The sequence below is a fragment of the Panicum virgatum genome, chromosome 8K (genome assembly GCF_016808335.1).
Source record: "Panicum virgatum strain AP13 chromosome 8K, P.virgatum_v5, whole genome shotgun sequence".
Classification (NCBI taxonomy): Eukaryota; Viridiplantae; Streptophyta; class Magnoliopsida; order Poales; family Poaceae; genus Panicum; species Panicum virgatum.
This window is the reverse complement of record NC_053143.1, coordinates 50,376,879-50,398,485: the sequence shown is the minus strand read 5'-3', so window position 1 is coordinate 50,398,485 and position 21,607 is coordinate 50,376,879. Positions and strand designations below refer to the sequence as shown.

The following is a 21,607-nucleotide window of genomic DNA, read 5'->3' as shown; positions in this document are numbered from 1 at the left end:
GTGGGACCGCAGTTCTCACCCATCAGGCTAGTCTTTTGGGTTGAGTTTTAAGCCTGAGGTCTTGATTGGTTGGGCGCCGGCTCGTGAGTATAGCGGGCTGAGCCGGTTTCCATTGCGCACTCTAACAAAAAGGAATTTAAGCACTGTGAATATCTTTCCTTCCTTGACTGTCTTATTTCGTTATGTGCGCATACTTGTCAGGCAAGCTCTATATAAAGTGCAAGTAGGTGCAGCAGAAGAATCACCACACTCAGATCCTTGAAGCATCCACTAGTAGCAAAATGGCTATCTTAGGGGCCCAGAAGAGGTCCTTCTTCCTTCGGCTTGTGGCAACGCTCATCAGTATTCTGATTGCATGGCCCTGCCCACCATATTCCTTAGCCACAGCATCCACACTCCATAATTCATCTGAAACAGATCGACAAGCCCTTTTGTGCCTGAAATCCCTGCTGTCTAGCCCTGCTGGAGCCTTAGACTCATGGAGAGACGACTCACTTTCATTCTGCGATTGGCGAGGGGTCTCATGCAGTGGCAGCAAGGCAGCTCGTGTTGTCGCTCTTGACCTTGCAGAGCTAAACATAACAGGAAAAATTCCTCCTTGCATTGCTGACCTTCATTTCATTGATACGATCGACATGGCTTACAATCAAATAAATGGCCCCATACCCCCAGAGATAGGCAAATTAACCCGGCTGAAGTACCTCAACCTCAGCATGAACTCCATCACTGGGAGGATTCCATATTCCATATCATTTTGTTCCAAGCTTGAGGTTATCAGACTAATCAACAACTCCATCGAAGGTGAGATCCCTCCAAGTCTTGCCAAGTTACAGTTCCTTCAGCAAATTGTTCTTAGTAATAACAACCTTGGCGGAAGAATCCCTTTGGGGATTGGATTGCTTCCAAAGTTGCAGTATCTGTTTCTCCCAAGTAACAACCTTGTGAGTAGTATTCCTGAATCCTTGGGCAACAGTCCATCGCTCGCCATTGTTTTTCTTCGGAACAATAGCTTAACGGGTGGCCTTCCACTTATGTTGGCAAATTGCTCAACACTGTATTACCTTGACCTCATACAAAACAAGCTCAGTGGAAACATCCCCTCTACTCTCTTCAATAGCACATCACTTGTTACATTAGATCTCTCAGATAATGAATTCTCTGGGATCATCCCATCATCCTCCATGATGTCCCCACCAATACAATATATTAGCTTAGCAAAAAACAACTTCTCCGGAGTTATACCTGCCACATTTGGAAACTTCTCTTTTCTTTCCACCTTGCTCCTTTCTGAAAATAACTTGCAAGGAAGCATCCCTGAAAGTTTAGCTAGAATTCAGGTATGGGAAGCATTAGACATGGCTTATAACAATTTATCAGGCACAGTACCACAGAAACTTTACAACAAAACATCACTCAGCTACCTTGGCCTTGGTGTAAACCAACTTGTGGGAAGAATTCCTAGTGACATTGGCAACACTCTTCCGAACATCGAAACACTGGTCATGGAAGGAAACAAATTTGAGGGCCCGCTGCCTGTGACCTTAGTCAATGCCTCCAAACTCCAAGCATTAGAATTCCGTGATAATGCATTCACTGGGGTAGTCACTGCCCAACTTGATTCAGTTGGACCTTGGTGCAAACCAGCTTGAAACAATAGACTGGACTTTCTTGTCTTCGGCATCAAACTCTACTGAACTTCAATTAATATATTTGGACAATAACAAGTTAGAAGGAACATTACCAAATTCCATTGGCAATCTCTCAAGGAGCCTTCAACAGTTGTTCCTGACAGAAAATAACTTCACTGGAACTATACCATCTGAGATAGGAAACCTCAAAAACCTCACAATTCTCCAATTAGGGGGGAATAAATTCCTTGGAACCATTCCTGATACACTTGGAAACCTTGACAACTTGTTTATCTTAAGCTTGGCACACAATAATCTTTTTGGTGAGATCCCACAGTCAATTGGGAAATTGGAAAGGTTAGGTCAACTTTATGTCCAGGAGAACAATTTAAGCGGTTCAATACCTCCGAGCATAGGAGGCTGTAAGAGTTTGGTGATACTGAACCTATCGCATAATGTCTTCCAAGGAAGCATCCCGCCTGAGCTCCTCACCATTTCTTCTCTTTCTGGAGGCCTAGACTTGTCCTACAATAAACTCACCGGATCCATATCATCTACCATTGGTGACCTCTTTAATCTTGAATCCCTTGATATATCCAACAATCAGTTATCCGGAGAGATTCCTCACACACTTGGTGAGTGCCTTCACCTGGAATCCATCCATCTAGAGGTGAACTTTCTTTCTGGAAGTATCCCATCATCACTCATGAGCTTAAGAGGCATGACTGAGATGGACCTTTCTGTAGGACCGGAAAATGCGACCAGAGGGGGGGTGAATGGGAGCAACTCAAAAATAATTTCGCACGGAAGCAAACAGATCAAACTCCCAAATTTCAAGAACTTTAGCAAATTAGATCCAAACGCGAGGAAACTCAAAACATAGGTTTACAAGATCACTAGAAATCTATTCTCAAAATATTATGCAAGGAAATTAAATATAAAATACGGATCAAGAAAACCTAGATTGAAACCGACGATAAACCTGACGAAGAACAAATAGGCACGATGCAATGAAACGAAGAACAATACTTAATGATAAAGTATTAAACCAAGTACTTGTTCTTACAGAATTGCATCTAGCCTCCGCCCGATCGTCCTCCCTCTCTTGATTAGAGAGATCAACAAAAATCCCTCACTAGGAATTAAACCCTAGGCTAGACTGGAGAGAAGAGTGCACGCAAGAAGAGCTTCAGGGAGGCGGCTACTGTTCACAGCGGCTACTGTAGCGCGGAACTGTTCACGGCGGCTACTGTAGCAACGCCCCCCAAAAAAACCCTAAAAACGCATACCCCTCAATCCTAGGTGCCGCATATTTATAACCCATAGGGTGCCACTATCTAAATTACAAATTTGCCATTACGTAAATCAAATTAACGTAATCGGCGCGTATCACGCAATATCATCCTCCACGGCAAACAATCTCGATGTCCGCGATCCTTCCATCTAGCACCATGACGTCCCGTGATCTCGCCGCACGATGATCCGGAATCTTCTCGCGATCGACAATTGTCCCCATCTTCGGCCACGTCCGCCGCAACGAACGTCCGGGATCTTGGTTTTGTGGCTTAACCAAGAAACCGTCCACCAACGTTCTCTCGCTGTGTCGTCAGGTATAGTAGACATACACCGCACGATCTCAAATCCCTCGAACGCAAGTCTTGATCCACCCTTCACCGCTCTCAGTCCATCGGCGTGGCATCATATCTTCATTCTTCACACGTCGCCGCATGTTCAGTCTCCACCTATCACCTGCAACGACACCAACCAAGAGAAACGTCACACGCACACTGTGTTGTTCAATCACTCATCACAAGGTCCTAGCCCCACGGGCATCTCAATCTCCCCCTTGATGAGTGCTAGCAACAAAAGCTAGGCTCGACACAATCAAGACAAATACAAGAGTAACTGAAAAGCTCCAAAGCTGACAAACTCCCCCTGTCAAAATGCTCAAACTCAACCTCCCCCTGAGACTCAGCAACATTTCAAAAGCATAATCTCAGCAAGAAAAATTAACTCCCCCTGCAAAATGAATTTGTGTCACTCATTCTCCCCCTTGTTGACAAAGCACTCCATCAAGTAAAAGATACATGAGGGGACGGCACAGATAGAAGCTTCAGAGACATATATCAAATACTTATACCAGCGAACCAGCAAAACCAGCTGTTCAGAAAAGCAGCAACACAATGCAATGACCATAGAAATTTAAATTAGAGCCTTTTGAAAACCAATTAGTCAGACCATGCAAACAAATTCAAGGCCAGTATCAAGCTGAAGACAAGACATATAGCAAGCTCACACGATGGGTAACAAAGCTTCCAATCAAAGTTCACTGCAAATGCTTGAATCAGGTCTATGCCATGAAAGACAAACCCGTGGCACACACAACACCTGCGACTGGGGCAAGCTGTGAGTAACCAACTTAGGCTGCCATGCCTAAAGCACAAGTCTGTATATACAAACCCAAATCTCAGCATCATATATATATATATATATATATATATATATATATATATATATATATATATATATATATATATATATATATATATTGTTCCCAATGTTATATGCTGAATACTGAACCCATTTTTCTTTTGTTGTCCCTGCTGATCTGGGATCTTTTGACAGCCCCTGGACTATAGAGTGCCCGGTTCATGTGTGTCTTTGCGACACAAAGAACATTTGTTCTTTCATAGGCCCAAAAGAAGCTACATTCACAGTGACGAACCGGTCTTTGACCCATTGAAAGGAGCCAAAACCGAACCGTGAGCAAGATATATGTCGAGTATTCAACCAGATACTAGAACAAGAACATGTAAACAAGCCTGATAAAATCATGAAGTATCTGTGTGCTGTTTTCAAAACAAAATATGGTCACCCAAAGCATCACAACCTCTCCAAAGGCATTTATCACAAATTCGCTGAAACAAGTATAAGGCATATGTAACCGAAGCGACAAAAACATTGATACTAGAAAGGATAACACACACCAAACTCACCACGCAAACGTGCAAACGTGGCTTGATCGAGTGGTTTAGTTAAAATATCAGCCAACTGCTGACTAGTATCAACATGCTTAAGCTCAATATCACCCTTTTCAACATGATCTCTTAGAAAATGATAACGAACATCAATATGTTTCATTTTAGAATGCAGCACAGGATTCTTAGCAACACTGATGGCACTGGTGCTATCACACAATAGAGGAACATGAGAAAACGACAAACCAAAATCGCGAAGGGTAGCTATCATCCATAAAAGCTGAGAACAACAACTAGCAGCAGCAACATACTCGGCCTCTGTAGTAGATTGAGCAACATTGGATTGTTTTCTAGAGGACCAAGAAACAAGAGAAGAACCCAAAAACTGGCAAGTACCTGATGTAGATTTTCTATCCAAACGACACCCAGCAAAATCAGCATCCGAATAACCACACAAACTGAGCGTCGAAGAAACAGAGTACCAAAGACCAAATTCAGGAGTGAAACGAAGGTACCTCATTATGCGCTTCACCGCCTGACGGTGAGAGGTCCTGGGAGACGCCTGAAAACGAGCGCACAGGCACACAACAAAGTGTATATCCGGTCTCGTCGCAGTCAAGTACAAAAGTGACCCAATCATGCTTCTATATTCCTTCTGATCCACGGATTCTCCATCTTCATCAGCATCCAAAGCTGCGCTAGTCGGAATGGGCGTTGAAATTGGCTTAGCATCAGCCATGTCAAACTTCTTCAGGACATCCATTGTATATTTTCCCTGATGCACAAATGTCCCTTCCTGTGTTTGTTTAATTTGCAATCCTAGGAAAAAGGTCAACTCACCCATCATAGACATCTCAAACTCCTTACTCATTGATTCTGCAAACTTTGCAACAAGAAAATGAGACGAACCACCAAAAATGATATCATCCACGTATATCTGAACTATTAGAGAATTATTGCCTTGTCTGAGGAGAAATAAAGTTTTATCAACAGAACCCATTTTGAACCCATTTTCAAGTAGAAAAGTTTTCAGTCTAGCATACCAAGCACGAGGTGCTTGCTTCAACCCATATAAAGCCTTTTGTAACTTGAAAACATGATTAGGAAATTTAGGATGTTCAAAACCAGGGGGTTGTTTAACATAAACTTCCTCTTCTATATACCCATTCAAAAAGGCACCCTTCACGTCCATTTGATAAAGCTTAAAACCACGTGAGGCAGCAAAAGCAAGCAAAATGCGAATAGCTTCTAAACGAGCAACAGGAGCAAAAGTTTCACCATAATCAATACCCTCCTTTTGACAGAAACCCTGAGCCACCAATCTGGCTTTGTTTCTGACAACAAGACCATCTTCCCCTTGTTTGTTCTTAAAAACCCATTTAGTACCAATTGGTTTGCAAGAAAAAGGTGGATCAACCAAAACCCAAACCTGATTCCGTTCAAAATTTTCTAACTCCTCATGCATGGCATTGACCCAATTAGAATCAGACAGCGCATGTCCAACATCACGGGGTTCAAAAGAGGCAACAAATGCAGAATGCGCAAGGACACATTGATTTCTAGATTTATACCTTGTTGTGCGCTCATTCAAGTTACCTATCATTTGTTGAGGTGGATGGCGACGCTGAATATGTCGAGGTGCTGTTCTAACAGAAGTTGCCTCCCCCTCAATTGTAGCTGGTTCATGATCAACAGTAGGTATAGCTGGAGGATCTGCTGTGGATGTGAAAAGCTCTGAAGGCCCTTCGTCTATCGTGCTGCTAGGCGTCTGAATGGGAGTTGCCTTGAGCACAGCTGGATCCTCTGTTGCATCATCATCATCGTCAAGTCCATCAACCTCATCTTCAAAAATGTTTTGTCCAATCTCATCATCACCTGCACACTCAAAAGCAGAAGAGAAACAAGGCATCGTCTCGTCGAAGGTGACCTCACATGTCTCCTCGATGCGATTAGTATCAAGATTAAGAACCCGGTAAGCTCGCCCTTGCAAAGCATACCCCAAGAACAACCCATCAGAAGAACGTGATTCAAATTTGTCCAAATTTCCTTTTTTCAGAATAAAGCATTTACAACCAAATACGCGAAAATGAGAAACTTTTGGACAACGACCATATCTCAACTCATAAGATGTTTTCCCCAGAAAAGCTCTCAGAAAAATACGATTAGCAACATAGCAAGCGGTATTAATCGCCTCAGCCCAAAAACGTCTAGGGGTTTTATGTTCATCAAGCATTGTCTTAGCCATCTCAACAAGCGTTCGATTTTTCCTTTCAACAACACCATTCTGAGGGGGGACATACGGTGAGGAAAACTGATGATCAAGACCCTGTTCTGAACAAAAAGCTTTCATTCGAGCATTCTTGAATTCTGTGCCATTATCACTGCGAATTGCTCTAACGACATTATTGGATAACTCATTTTTCAGCTTTAGAACAAGATCATGAATAAATTGAAAAGCCTCATCCTTGGATTCCAAAAAGAACACCCATGAATAACGAGAAAAATCATCCACAATGACGAGCACATACCACTTCCCACCAGCAGAACGGACACGGGCTGGACCTACAGTATCCATATGTAACAACTCACCCGGTCGTTCTGTCATCACCTGAGTCACAGGTGCATGAGAAGCCGCAATCATTTTGCCATGTTTGCAAGGAGCACAAACCAAATCTTTCTCAAACTTGAGTTTCGGTAAACCATCTATCAAACCCATCGAACTCAAACGGCATAGTAAATCAAAGCTCAAGTGACCCAAACGACGATGCCACTTCCAAATGGGGAGAGAACCATGAGCAACCAAACAACGAGCTTGTCCAAAAGATTTAGAGAAATCAACCATGAAAATTCGTCCAAAGGGGGAGATTTGACAAACAAGGTTACCGATAGAATCTAGAACTCGCGAATTGCCTTTCTTAAAACGCACTTCAAAACCATCATCAAGAAGTTGTGAGACAGAAAGCAAGTTATAATGTAAGTTCCGTACCTTCGCGACGTCCTTTAGCATGAATTTATTGGTTACCTTGATACACCCATGTGCCATCACTTTTCCTTTACTATTGTCCCCGAATGTAATGTATTCTTTACCGCTCGCGGGGGTGAGGCTGGAGAACCATCTATCATCTCCGGTCATGTGACGCGAACAACCAGAGTCCATTATCCATATGTTCTCCTCGCCTCCATCCTGCAATCAATAACGAACACGAGAGTGAGCTAATGACTCAACACTGGGGTTAGGATAATGCAATGAAAACCAGTGCTGGGCCATTTGCTCAAAAGAAGCATTAGCAAAATCAAATCTCTCGAAAGAACGAAGATGCCCACGAGGGGGAAAATGTGGCATGTCATTCCTATATGACGCAGGGGCACTATTACGTGAGCGAAAACTAGAAAAGCGAACAACTGGCGCACGTCTAGAGTCACTACGATCATAGGCACCATGTGCAGGGTACCGATCACGTCGTTCAGCACGCTTCCTACGGAAGCAAAACTCCGCCAAATGACCATCACGATCACAAAAATCGCAATGGTAAATATTTTGAGTAGGAGCAACGACAACCTTAGCCTTAGAAGTGGAACCAGAAAAATCAGGCTTAAGGTTATCCAAATGTTCACAAGTTGGTGGCCATGTGTTATTCAGGCTTTTAAAGTGTTTGGGTTTAACCCTCCAAACCTGCTTTTTAGGAACAGACTTGGGAGGTTCTACCACAAAACCTTCAGGTGAGACCGGTGGACTCTTCTCACTGGGAGTAGGCCCATTGTTCTCACCATCTGCATTCTTTTTACCAAAAGTACGCTTCAAATCATAACCAACACCAAAATGTTCACCCCTTTTAATTTGTGCAATAGTCATACCAATCTGGGGCTCACGCACAGAACACCAACCAAGGATTGTTCTCAAATGAGTGTTTTCTTCTTCTAAAGCAGCATTGTCCTTCTTTAAGATGGAAATTTCAGCAACAAAAGTAGGACAAGTCAAACACTCAGGTAAAACAGGACAAGTGTGTTTCTCCAACTGAACAATATGACATTTAGCAACATTCAACTCAGTTTGCAAAATTGGACAAGTAGCACAAGCACCAAGTAAAACAGAACGAGAGCGAAGTTCTTCCAATTCAATCTTAGCACAATCAAATTTATCAACTAAAACAGCATGCTTAGATTGCAATTCAGAAATAGAAACCATATGAATAGAACATTCCTCACATTCTACAGCAACAGGTGTAGCATCTTTTAGTGTTTTTAATTCAGCAGATATTCTATCATGATCAGCCTTAAGTCTTGCTAGAATTTTATTTTGTTTATCAACAAGTTTAGTCAACTCTTCAATTTCTTCTTCAGCAGAATTTTGTACCTCATTATCAGAAGAGTCGTTGCTACAGTCATATGCATCACCCTCATTTAAAGCCATAGTGCACATGCCTCCCTTGATGTCAGCAAGAAAACAGAGTCCTCCATCATTGGTCTTTTTGGGCTTCTCATCTTCGGACTCTGAATCACTAGAGTTGTAGGAGGCATCTGAATCAAAGCTACCCAGCGAAGAAAAGAGAACATGTGCAGCCTTCTTGATTTGCTTGTCAGTAAACTTCTGTTGTCCCTTCTTTCTCCCACGCCTATCACTCTTGTTCTTCCTGTCCCTTGATTGTTCCTGGCGCCTGTAGCTGTTGCCATGCTCCGGTGCCTTCACCTTGCTTGGACAATCAGCAATGAAGTGTCCACGCTCACCACAGTTGAAGCATCCTTCTGAACGCCTTCTATTTCGCCTGTTTTCATATACCCGCTTGAACTTGTTGGTGAGCAAAACAAGCTGATCATCATCAAATACCTCCAACTCATCATCTGCAATATGGCACAAGGAGGACAAAGCAAAACTAGGAGTAGATGAAAGATTAGCATTAGTGTTAGTACTCCCAGAAACCAAAGCCATTGGAATATTTGAAGAAGAACCAGCTGTGGGATTGTTAAGCTTTTTTCGAAATTGGATGTCGATCTCTTTGGATTTAAGCTTACTGAAAAGCTCATCAGTTGTAAGAGTCTCATAATTAGTAGACTCAACAATCGCTTCCACTTTTGTGCCCCAAACATCCAAGTCGAGTGCATGCAACAATTTGAGAGCCCTTGCATGATCATCATACGGCATAACCGTTATGTTGGCTTTCATTTTGTTGACAAGACTCAAAAATCGAGCGAAAAGATTTTCGATAGACTCACCAGGCGATTGCATAAAATTATCATATTCGCGCCTGTAAGTTTCAAATAACCGGATCTTCACTGCGTTGGTGCCCTCATGAAAATTTTGTAGAGTAGACCAAATCTCATGAGCAACTTGTTTGTCAGAAACACGATCAAATTCAGATTTGCTCAAAGCAGCAAAGAGAAAATCTACAGCTTTGTTATTGTTTTCATATTTTGTAGCGTGAGCTGCATTTGAGGGATCAACTGGAATCACATAAGTCGTATCAATTGTAATATTCCAAATCGCAATCCCTTTCCCCTTGAGAAAGGCACTCATGCGAGCCTTCCAGTACGGGTAATCGGTTCCATCAAAAGCAGGTGGATGTGAAGACGAAGTCATGATCGCCACAAGTGAATTTCACAACAGATTAGGTATGAGAAAACCTTAACCGGCTCTGATACCAATTGTAGGACCGGAAAATGCGACCAGAGGGGGGGTGAATGGGAGCAACTCAAAAATAATTTCGCACGGAAGCAAACAGATCAAACTCCCAAATTTCAAGAACTTTAGCAAATTAGATCCAAACGCGAGGAAACTCAAAACATAGGTTTACAAGATCACTAGAAATCTATTCTCAAAATATTATGCAAGGAAATTAAATATAAAATACGGATCAAGAAAACCTAGATTGAAACCGACGATAAACCTGACGAAGAACAAATAGGCACGATGCAATGAAACGAAGAACAATACTTAATGATAAAGTATTAAACCAAGTACTTGTTCTTACAGAATTGCATCTAGCCTCCGCCCGATCGTCCTCCCTCTCTTGATTAGAGAGATCAACAAAAATCCCTCACTAGGAATTAAACCCTAGGCTAGACTGGAGAGAAGAGTGCACGCAAGAAGAGCTTCAGGGAGGCGGCTACTGTTCACGGCGGCTACTGTAGCAACGCCCCCCCCCCCCAAAAAAACCCTAAAAACGCATACCCCTCAATCCTAGGTGCCGCATATTTATAACCCATAGGGTGCCACTATCTAAATTACAAATTTGCCATTACGTAAATCAAATTAACGTAATCGGCGCGTATCACGCAATATCATCCTCCACGGCAAACAATCTCGATGTCCGCGATCCTTCCATCTAGCACCATGACGTCCCGTGATCTCGCCGCACGATGATCCGGAATCTTCTCGCGATCGACAATTGTCCCCATCTTCGGCCACGTCCGCCGCAACGAACGTCCGGGATCTTGGTTTTGTGGCTTAACCAAGAAACCGTCCACTAACGTTCTCTCGCTGTGTCGTCAGGTATAGTAGACATACACCGCACGATCTCAAATCCCTCGAACGCAAGTCTTGATCCACCCTTCACCGCTCTCAGTCCATCGGCGTGGCATCATATCTTCATTCTTCACACGTCGCCGCATGTTCAGTCTCCACCTATCACCTGCAACGACACCAACCAAGAGAAACGTCACACGCACACTGTGTTGTTCAATCACTCATCACAAGGTCCTAGCCCCACGGGCATCTCACTTTCCCAAAATAATCTGTCTGGTGAAATCCCAGTTTTTCTGGAGACCTTTAACACCTTGCAGCTCCTCAATTTATCATTCAACAACCTTGAGGGAGCTGTCCCTACTGGTGGTGTGTTCGGCAATTCAAGCAAGGTACTCCTACAAGGAAACAAGAAGCTATGTGCAACAGATCCAGTGCTGCAGTTACCAGTTTGCATGTCGGCGACAGCAACAAGAAGAAACAAGACTTCCTACATCATATCAGTAGCAGTTCCTCTTGCCAGTGCTGTGATGGTTTTGACTGCATGTTCTGCACTCATCATCATCTGCAAGAAGAGAATTCACTTCAAGAACCGGCGTCTTGACCCACCATGCAAGGAACTGACGAAGATCTCGTACTCTGACATTGCCGATGCGACGAATGAATTCTCATCGGACAACCTAGTTGGATCCGGACAGTTTGGAACTGTATACAAAGCTACATTCAAGTTCGAGGCGCACCCAGACCCAGTTGCGGTCAAGGTGTTCAAGCTCGACCAACTTGGAGCACCAAAGACCTTTGCTGAATGTGAGGCGTTAAGAAACACTCGCCACCGGAACCTGATACGCGTGATCAGCCTGTGCTCAAGCCTGGACCAAACGGGAAACGAGTTCAAGGCCCTGATCCTTGAGTACATGGGCAATGGCACCCTGGAAAGCTGGCTCCATTCTTCGAAGGTGGACACACAAGAGAACAAAAGGACAGGCAGGATGCTGAACCTAGGTTCAAGAATCCTGGTAGCCGTGGACATTGCTGCTGCCTTGGACTACCTCCACAACATGGTTGCTCACGTTAGCGACTTCGGATTGGCCAAGTTTCTGCACGGTCGTGATTCTTCAGCTAGGGTTATGAGTTCAATAAACATCGCCGGGCCAAGAGGATCCATTGGATACATCGCGCCGGGTGAGAACTTATTCATGCATACTCCCTCCGTTTCGAATTATAGGTTGTTTTAGCAAATCTAGATGTATAAATTTTGCCATGGATCTATATATAGCATTTATCTAGACGCACAGTAAAATCTATGTATTAGATTTACCAAAACGACTTACAATTTTAAACGGATGCAGTACACATGTAATTTAAATACAATATGTTTTGAGGAAATTGATCTTCACTGAGCTACCAATAATGCAAAATCAAATAACTTTTTTCTAAAGAATGGGAATGACCACTAAATGTTTGTCTGTATTTCCACAGAGTACGGGATGGATCTGGAGACTGGAGGTCTCGACTCTCGACAGCAGGCGACGTCTACAGCTACGGCGTCATCCTGCTGGAGATGATCACGGGGAGGCGCCCCACCGACGGCCCGTTCGAGGGCGGGCTGAGCCTCCGCGGGCTCGTCGAGGCCGTGCTCCCACAGAACGTCGGCGAGGTCCTGGACAGCAGCCTGCTGCTACTCGCCCCGCACCACGACGGCGCCGGCGAAGTCGAAGCAGCAGGACGACGCGGCTCCGACGGGTGCTACGAGGATCGGGCGGCCCTCGGAGTCCGGAGCTGCGTCGAGCGGCTCGCCGAGCTCGGGCTGAAGTGCGCCGCGGACTCGCCGGGAGACCGGCCGGCGATCGGCCGCGTCTACGCTGAGGTCGTGGCGGTCAGAGAAGCGTTTTCCTCGGCGATGGAGGTTTCAGCGGCCCACGGGTAGCAGGCCAGGCCCATCAGGCGGTACAGTACAGTGTGGGTGCGGGTGCGGGTGCGGGTGCTGTGTGCCGGTGTGCTGGCCTCGCTGCTCCTGGGCTGCGCGACCCGTTGTTGCAGCACGGCCCGGCCCGGCCCGGCCGCACATGGGCACGGGCACTGCGCCTAGTCGGGCTGGATTGTATGGCACCACCTTAATCGGGCCACCCGCATGGAAATACGAGCCCAGCCCTAAAGCTATAATCACATTCTTTGTGAGATAATCTCTTAATCATGTGCTTGTATAGTTTTCTTTAAGGGTTAATTAGATGCGTGCCCTTGCAAATATGTAAATTAGGAGATATACAATACTATTCACCTATTTAGAGCATGCCATTACAATTCATTACAAGTTCAAACCATGTCATTTTCTATGTTTTTTATTGTCTTAGGCCCACCCGCAGCCTGCAGGTCATCGTATTTTCATAAAGCTCAAAATGCCCTTGCTACGTCTGTTTCTCTCCACTCGCTGACACACATACCCCATATGCCATCCCCTTTCTCTAGTCGTTCTTCCTAATAAATCTTAGGCAATTTTTGATGCTGGACATCACGAGAACGCTTATTTGGCTGGAACACACCGCCAACCGGAATTTTGCTGAGTACCACTACAATTTCGCGTTTGTTTGACAGGGGACACCGCATCGATTAGAATAAGCATTTTCAGAGATCGGGTGACAGAAACTTGCAAAAATGACTACTAATGCCCCTGGACCGCAGTTGGTCGAGCCAGCCCAGCGCCGGCGACTGCTCCCTCCGGCGGCGCCGACCCTGGCGCCCCCCTTCCTGCGCCAGCTCCGGCCCAGGGCGGCGGCGCAAGGGCGAATCGGATCGGGCCGAATCCGCGCGCCCCCTGCTCGAGCGGATCGGGCGTCGGCAGGCCTCCATGGCATCGGCGGGGCGTTGCGGCGGCGGATCAAGCTCCCCGGCATGGATCGAGCTCCCCGAGGCGAGGCATCGTGCGGATCGAGCTCCCCGGGGCGAGGGGGATCGAGCTCCCCGGTGTGGATCGAGCTCCCCATCCACTCCTCTTTCCCCGCGCTGGCTGCCGCAACAACGCCGCCGACAAGCGCGCCTTGAGCTCGAAGTCGACTTTGACAAACAGTGCCACCAGGGTGTGCAGCTCTAGATCCGCTCGGCCATGGGGGACGACGCGTGAAGCTGCCCAGATCTCTGCTCCGACGAGGCCACCGCGTGTTGGAGCGGCGAGCGGAGTGAAGGGGGCTGAGCTTGGGGAGAGCAGAGGGCAGCGGCGTATGGTACACTACCGCCTCCCTACGATACGCACTCGTGCTGGTCGGTCTCCCCCCTTCGCCGGCTCTCATCCCGCTCCCCACACCGCCGTAGCGCCATGGCCCTCGATGGCGCCGTGGAGCGGCTTCTGGGGCGGCCGGGCCGTCCTCACCGGCGGCGACGCCTACCGCGGCGGCACGCCAGTCGTCGTCAAGATGGACAACCCCAACTGGTCCATCTCCGAGATTGACGGCGACGACCACGGCGCCGGCTTCTTCCTCGGCGGGCGGAGGCGCCGGAGGAGGGGCAAGAACGCGAAGCAGGTCACCTGGGTGCTGCTATTCAAGGCGCACCGCACCGCCGGCTGCCTCGCGTGGCTCGCCTTCGCGGCCGTCGCGCTTGGGGGTGCCGCGCGACGCCGAGGCGCCTGCTACCGCGCCCGCGCTGCCGTGGCATTCCCGCCGGTTCTACGCCTTCATCCGGGCGTTCCTCCTGCCAACGGCCGGCGCCTCGCCACTCCTGCCGCCATGTCCTTCGCAACTCTCCACGCGGCGTGGGTGCGCTTCCGCGCCGCCTATGTCGCCCCGCCGCTCCAGCTCCTCGCCGACGCCTGCGTCGTGCTCTTCCTCGTCTAGAGCGCCGACCGCCTTGTCCAGAGCCTCGGCCGTCGCCGCGCCATGGCTCGACCAACTGTGGTCCAGGGGCATCAGCAGTCATTTTTTAAAATTTCTCTCACCCGATCTCTGAAAACGCTTATTCTAATCGATGTGGTGTCCCTGGCAAACAAACGCAAAATTGTAGTGGTACTCAGCAAAATTCCGGTTGGCGGTGTGTTCTAGCCAAATAAGCATTCTCGTGATGTCCAGCATCAAAAATTGCCTAAATCTTACTCGTGGTGCGGGCGGGGCACCTGAACCACTCGGTGATCTGCTAGCTGCTTCGATACGTGTTCTTACTCATGGTGTGGGCGGGGCACCTGAACCACTATGTTGATTTTGCTAGCCATTAGAGCAATGGCTCTATGGAGGCGGCCTATATATACGCCTCACCCCAGGTTCTTTGAGGTTGCTGGAGTCCTGAGAAACCACACACACGTTGAAGAAACATCTCCAAGTCATCCAAGAACAAATTGATCACATCCTTATGTTAAGCACATACTTTGTTAGCGAGAGTGCTAGGCTAGCTCAAGATTGAGCGTAAGAGCAAGGTATTGTGCCTTGTGAGCTAGTTCTTGAGTGAACCAAATTGTCTCTCGGTGTGCCGGAGCCTTGGAGTCATGAAGACTCACCGGCAATGTCCAGCTTGGTGTGGAGAGGCATCGATGATCTTTGTACAAGAGACATGGAGACCTCCATCATTTGTGGAAAAGATCCTTGGTAGAAAGCGGGATTAAGGTGGTCGGGAACTTAGTGTGAGCCTTTGTGGCCTACAATCTTCATGGCAAGCCAAACTATCCCCAGAAGAGATTTGGTGGCCGAGAGCGATACTCTTGATGGAGTGTTTCAATAACGTGGAGGTGGTTTAGTGCCTACCGATATCATGAGATACATTCTTGTGTTGGCGAGATAGACAAAAAGAGATGTGGTGGGGGTATTTTTGGGCAATACGAAAATCCAGTAGCTTGTTGGTGGGTCCAAGAGCATCAAAAATGTAGAAAATGTCATGATTCAAACAAGATAAGAATTATAGTGACATATTTACGAATAGACGAATTGTAGTAGTATATCTCGAAACTAGCATATTTGTAATGTCACCTAATTAACCCTTTTTTAAATATCATACTATATGAAAAGAGAGGGAGCGAAAGGATTTTTTTTTTTTGAAAGTTCGAATGCCCAGGGATCCATTACGAGAAATTTCAGAAATTGGGTCTCAATTCGCAAGTTTTTTAGAATTTGACATCCTAACCCACAATAATCGAAGTGCCTCAGTTCAACAGCTGCAATGTTGACACGTCGTGGGACCTAGGTAGAACTAGAAAAACAATCTCAATCACCCACGTTTATTGTCCTTTCTCTAGTTGCACTGACACAGAAACCGTCCGCAGAAACCGTCCGCTGCTCGCGCGCCCACCGGTCCACGGGCGCGGCGGTGCCACCAGCCTCTAGGGGTGGTAATTAATGAGTGGTCGTTCTAGTGATCTCTTCTCAGTTTAATAAAAATTTTAAATTTTTTAGTTTAAAATTATGTAAAATTAGAGCCCAGTTTTTTATGATCCGATCTTTAAATTTTCTAATTCAAAATGTTGAGTCTTTTACCACCCTACCCGCCTCTGTCTCTCCCTCTCTGTGTTTAATTTCTTATACACTAGTAATCTTGTAACAATCTTTGTATTTCGGCTGTTTGGATATTGTTCTGGAAGAGAGAATAATTCGGAACAAGCCGGAATAAGACAACCGAAGGGTGAGAGAACATGTTGGATGTTGTATTCGTTCCGGCCCACGTTTATTTATTTATTTGGCTTGGGGTTGGTGCGCGGCGGGATCGATGCATGGATGCTGCCGCGCCGCCTGCTCTGCCCTACTCTCCCTAGGATCTCCGCCTGGCCCCTGCCCAATCGATCCTCTGCTTCCCAATCGTGCCCCGCTGCCTGTACTCGCTTGTACACACACGAGCGCCGCCGCGAGCTTGCTCCTGCTACCCGGCTGCTCCGCTCTGCTGCTCACTTGCCGCCGCTAACCAGCTCGGGGGAGCGAGTCGGGACTCGGGAAGAGAGAGGGAGAGGGATAGACAGAGAGGACACCATCATCGCCCTCGCCCCCGGCCGGAGAGGCCAAGCCAGCGGAGGAGATCATCATCATCCCTCGGCTCCATCGCCCACGTACGTACGCGCTGCTCTGATCCGAGCTCGCTGGATCTCCGCCGGAAGTTTAAATGGCAGCTGCTTGTTGGTACATGTTTACAGGAACTTTTTTATTTTTTTTTTGAACCTGTTTACAGGAACTTTGAATGGTCCCGTCGTAAGCCGACTAGTGGCAGAGGACAACAAGTGCGAAGCAACAAGCAACTGACAGTTGCTATGGTGCCACGTCGTCTAACCTATCAGTTCCTAACAGAAATTACTGATAATTTCTCAAAGGAGAGAGAACTAGGTGAAGGCGCCTTCGGACAGGTCTTCAGGGTAAGATAATCATAGGCATACCTGGTTTTGTAGAAAATATAGTGAAGTATGACAAAGACAAACAAAAAATCGACTCTGCCACTGCATTTTTCTGATTGCCAAATCTGATAGGTGGTGACAACAAAAATGTCAAGTTATTGAGTGCTGATGCATTTTTTTGTATAGGGAGTGAGGAAAAATGGAGAAGACGATATTGCAGTGAAGTTGTTACATAATAGACTGGGACTTGACAATCGGCAATTCCAGAATGAGCTCAATATTCATATGATGCTCAACCATCCAAACACAGTACGCTTTGTTGGCTATTGCAATGAAGCACATCAGGTGCCTGTAGAGTTTAAAGGAAGAGTAGTTTTGGTTGATAAGACCTATAGAGCACTTTGTTTTTAGTATTTGCGCAATGGGAACCTTAAACAGCATCTTTCTGGTATGACGATGCTTCAATTCAATATATATGATGTTAATGAAGCTTGAGGAAAAATACTAGTGTATATGTGCAGTTGAATGATGCTTTGTTTGTTCATATTTTCGCAGATGAATCAAGTGGACTTGACTGGAACACACGTTACAAAATCATAAAAGGGATTTGCGAGGGTATAAAATATATTCACAAGGGACTGGGAAAACCTATGTACCACTTGGATCTGAAACCTGAAAACATTTTACTAGATAAGAATATGGTGCCTAAACTTGCAGATTTCGGTTTGTCTAAGATCCCCAAAGAAGACAAAACCCGAATCACAGCAAATTCCTATGGCACATGGTTGATTACATGCCTACATATAGTTACATAAGAATAAATTTCTAATGATTAAAATGTGCTTACAAGAAAACGCCGGCTTTGATTCCATGCAGGGGTTACATTCCACCAGAGTACATCGAGAGAAACATAATCTCAAATAAGTTTGACATATTCAGCCTGGGTGTTATCATAATAAAGATAGTAACTGGACCTATGGGCTACTCTGAAAGCGCTGGCATGTCAGATGAGAATTTCATTGAACTGGTAATAAATGTTATATCTTTTAGCGGTATCTAGTCAGTTAATTTCTAATAAAGATGTGTGATACAGTTTATATTTATATAATAATATAATCCAAGCATACATAACTACTTACTTATTTCACAGGCTCAAGGAAAATGGAGGAACAGGTTGCAAGCAAAATGGAATGGTTGCTTACTCGAAGCATATTGCCAACAATTAAAGAGGTGTGTTGAGTTAGCACTGAACTGCGTGGAGAGAGAAAGAAACAGCAGACCCGATATAGTGTCTATCATCAACAAATTAAGTGCGACGGAAAATTTGATTAATGCGGTAAAAGTTGACCAACAGGACAAGGTAATTAAGATATTCATTAGCATATTTTATTCTGATCAGCTTCTTGTAAATGCATACAATAGAAAAAAAATGCCAATCCAGAAACCGATCGATAACAAAGGACAAGTCCCATTTGAATAGCGATGATCCCCCTTATGAAAAATTGCCCTGCTTCCTTGCTTTATCCCTTTCGTTGCCCTTTACCCTTCAACCATAAGAAATGCTATAACTTTTGATGGTCGCTAGTCAGTTAGTTTTCAATAGAGATATATGATAGATACGATACAGTTTACATTTATATAATATAATCCCAGCTTACATAACTACTTACTTATTTGACAGGCTCGAGGAAAATGGATGAACTGGCTGCAGTCGAAATGGAATGGTTGCTTGCTAGAACCATATTGCCAACAAGCAAAGAGGTGCATTGAGTTTGCATTGGACTGCGTGGAGAAAGATAAGGTAAGTGAGACGGACATTATGATTAACGAGTTAAAAGTTGGCCAAGAGAACAAGGTAATTATATAATATCTCCACTACAATATGCTTTTAGGATAAAAAATGTTAAAAGAAAACTTTTCGAATGAAAAAATTCGAGCATATAACAAAATATTAACTTTTGTGGAAAAATTTTGAACTTTTCGATGAAAGATTTCGAACGAAATTCTCCCTCACCGCAGGACACATCAGGGACCTCAAACAAGATAAGTATGTCTAAATGTTTAATATGCTTATACGCCTACAAAAGTTTCCTCCTTTTAAAATGGATTTATCAATAACACACACAAAAAACTCTTTGTATTGTTTTTAGGAAAAAGTCCCTTTTGCCTTTCTCAACTTTAGACGAAATCCGTTTTCTCGCCTAAACAATGAAACTGTCCGACCGGACTTCTTGAACTCCTGAAACCGGTCACGTGACCTCCCAGAGCGGTTTGAGGCTAATGTGGCAGCGCTTTTCTCTTTTTCTTTTATGTTTATTTTGATTGAATCTTTGAAAAATCGTGATAAATCACAAAAAATTCATAAAATGGGAAACCTAATTTTGTTGGACTCCACATAGGTGAACATATTATATGATATACTTTAGTACAATTTTTTTGGCTATAGCTTTAGATATTTTTTTATGTAATTAATTTATAGCTACGGTTTCTGTCGTCCAATAATGGTGAAAATTTTATGGTGGGCTAATCATTATATAATTGGGTTGTAGTAAAAAATTATGATTATTGCATCATGTATAACTGAGATATTAATTTATCTATATAAACCTAGATAAATCTAGACGAATCTACAGATAAACATAGATAATTCTATAACTTAGTCATACATGGTCAAATAATCATAAATTTTTACTATTGTTCAATCATATAATGATTAACCCAACATAAAAATTTCACTGTAATTGGACGACGAAAACTGTAGCTATAAATTAATTATAAAAAATTATATATCTAAAGCTAATGTAAAAAATTGTATTAAATTATGCCATATAATATGTTCACTAGATATATCTACTCATGTATAGTCCAACAAAATTGAATTTCCTATTTTATGATTCTTTTATGATTTTTCAAAATTCAATCAAAATAAATATAAAAGAAAAAGAGAAAAACCGCCGCCGCGTCAGCCTGAAACTTCTCAGGGAGGTCATGTGACTGGTTTCATTTGTTCAAGGAGTCTGGTCGGACGAACTTCTCAGGGAGGTCATGTGACTGGTTTCATTTGTTCAAGGAGTCTGGTCGGACGGTTTTGTTGTTCAGGGAAAAAACAAATTTCATCCCAAGTTGAGGGAGGCAGAAGAGACTTTTTTCTTGTTTTTTACCTTTATGCAAAAGCACAGAAAATAAAATCATAATATGGTAATCTCAACCTTAACAGGAGGAGGGTGCTGCTTCGAAAAGAAAAAGAAAGGAGGAGGATGCTGCGCTGAGCAGGGAGGAGGTTGTGGCGATCATGGGAGCGATAGGCTTGGAAGTGAGAGGGCGGCGTGGGGACGGGCTTCCCGCATCGATGGGCTACGGCGAGTTGTCCCGTCTGTTCGAATCGGATGAGCCAAGCTTCGACGAGGTGAAGAGTGCCTTCGCAGTGTTCGACAACGACCATGATGGGTTCATTAGCGCTGTAGACCTGCAGTTCGTGCTAGCGAGGCTCGGTGTCGTCGAGGACGCCGTCACATGCCACGCCATGATCGTTGCAGCAGGCGGCAATTGCTGCGACGGCAGGATGAACCTGGCCCAGTTCCTCCAGCTCCTCGAGAATGGCTTCAGGAGTGACACTGGCGGAGGGCGAGCGAAGCGTTCCTGTCTACACAGGGACTAAATGTGATATAAATATCAGTTCTAAAAAAATAACACTTACATTAATTACATTAGATGATTTGGCCTCGAAGACTAAACGAACTTTATATTCAGGAGAACGATTTAAGCGGTTCTGTTCAATACCTCCGAGCTTAGGAGGATGTAAGAGTTTGGTGATACTGAACCTATCACATAATGTCTTCCTAGGGAGCATCCCACCTGAGCTTCTTACCATTTCTTCTCTTTCTGGAGCTCTGGGCTTTTGAGGAAATTAATTTTCACTGAGCTACCAATGCAAACTCAAATATCTTTTTCTTTCGGAAGAACTAGGCGTATAGCCGCGCATTTGCACGGCTAGTAATGAAAATTCAAAATTTGCATGTCGTTGTATCCTTACTTAAGGGTTATACTATTTTTTAACCATACATCATCCTGTTCATTATCATAAATTATGTCTTATTGTTGATTAAAACAATTCAACTATGATTTACCTATAATAACATTTTGATTTGTTGAGATTTAATAATATTATGCAGATAATTATTCTTATTTTCATTTTATTTTGATTGATTGTTGTTAGCTTTAGTTTTTATTAATAGTATATATTTGTAACTGA

General features: G+C 44.6%; 1 protein-coding gene and 1 pseudogene across 1 annotated transcript; both read left to right on the top strand.

Annotated features, from left to right (window-relative positions):
- Positions 1-255: 255 nt before the first annotated feature.
- Positions 256-12,990, top strand: LOC120645914 (annotated as a pseudogene).
- A 4,284-nt stretch (positions 12,991-17,274) lies between these two features.
- Positions 17,275-21,013, top strand: LOC120645912 (cysteine-rich receptor-like protein kinase 29). Its single transcript, XM_039922626.1, has 7 exons — positions 17,275-17,376; positions 17,542-17,627; positions 17,701-17,706; positions 17,921-18,139; positions 18,232-18,382; positions 19,037-19,156; positions 20,573-21,013. Exons 1-7 carry the CDS (start codon positions 17,275-17,277, stop codon positions 21,011-21,013), a joined length of 1,125 nt encoding a protein of 374 aa, XP_039778560.1.
- The last annotated feature ends 594 nt before the right edge of the window (positions 21,014-21,607 follow it).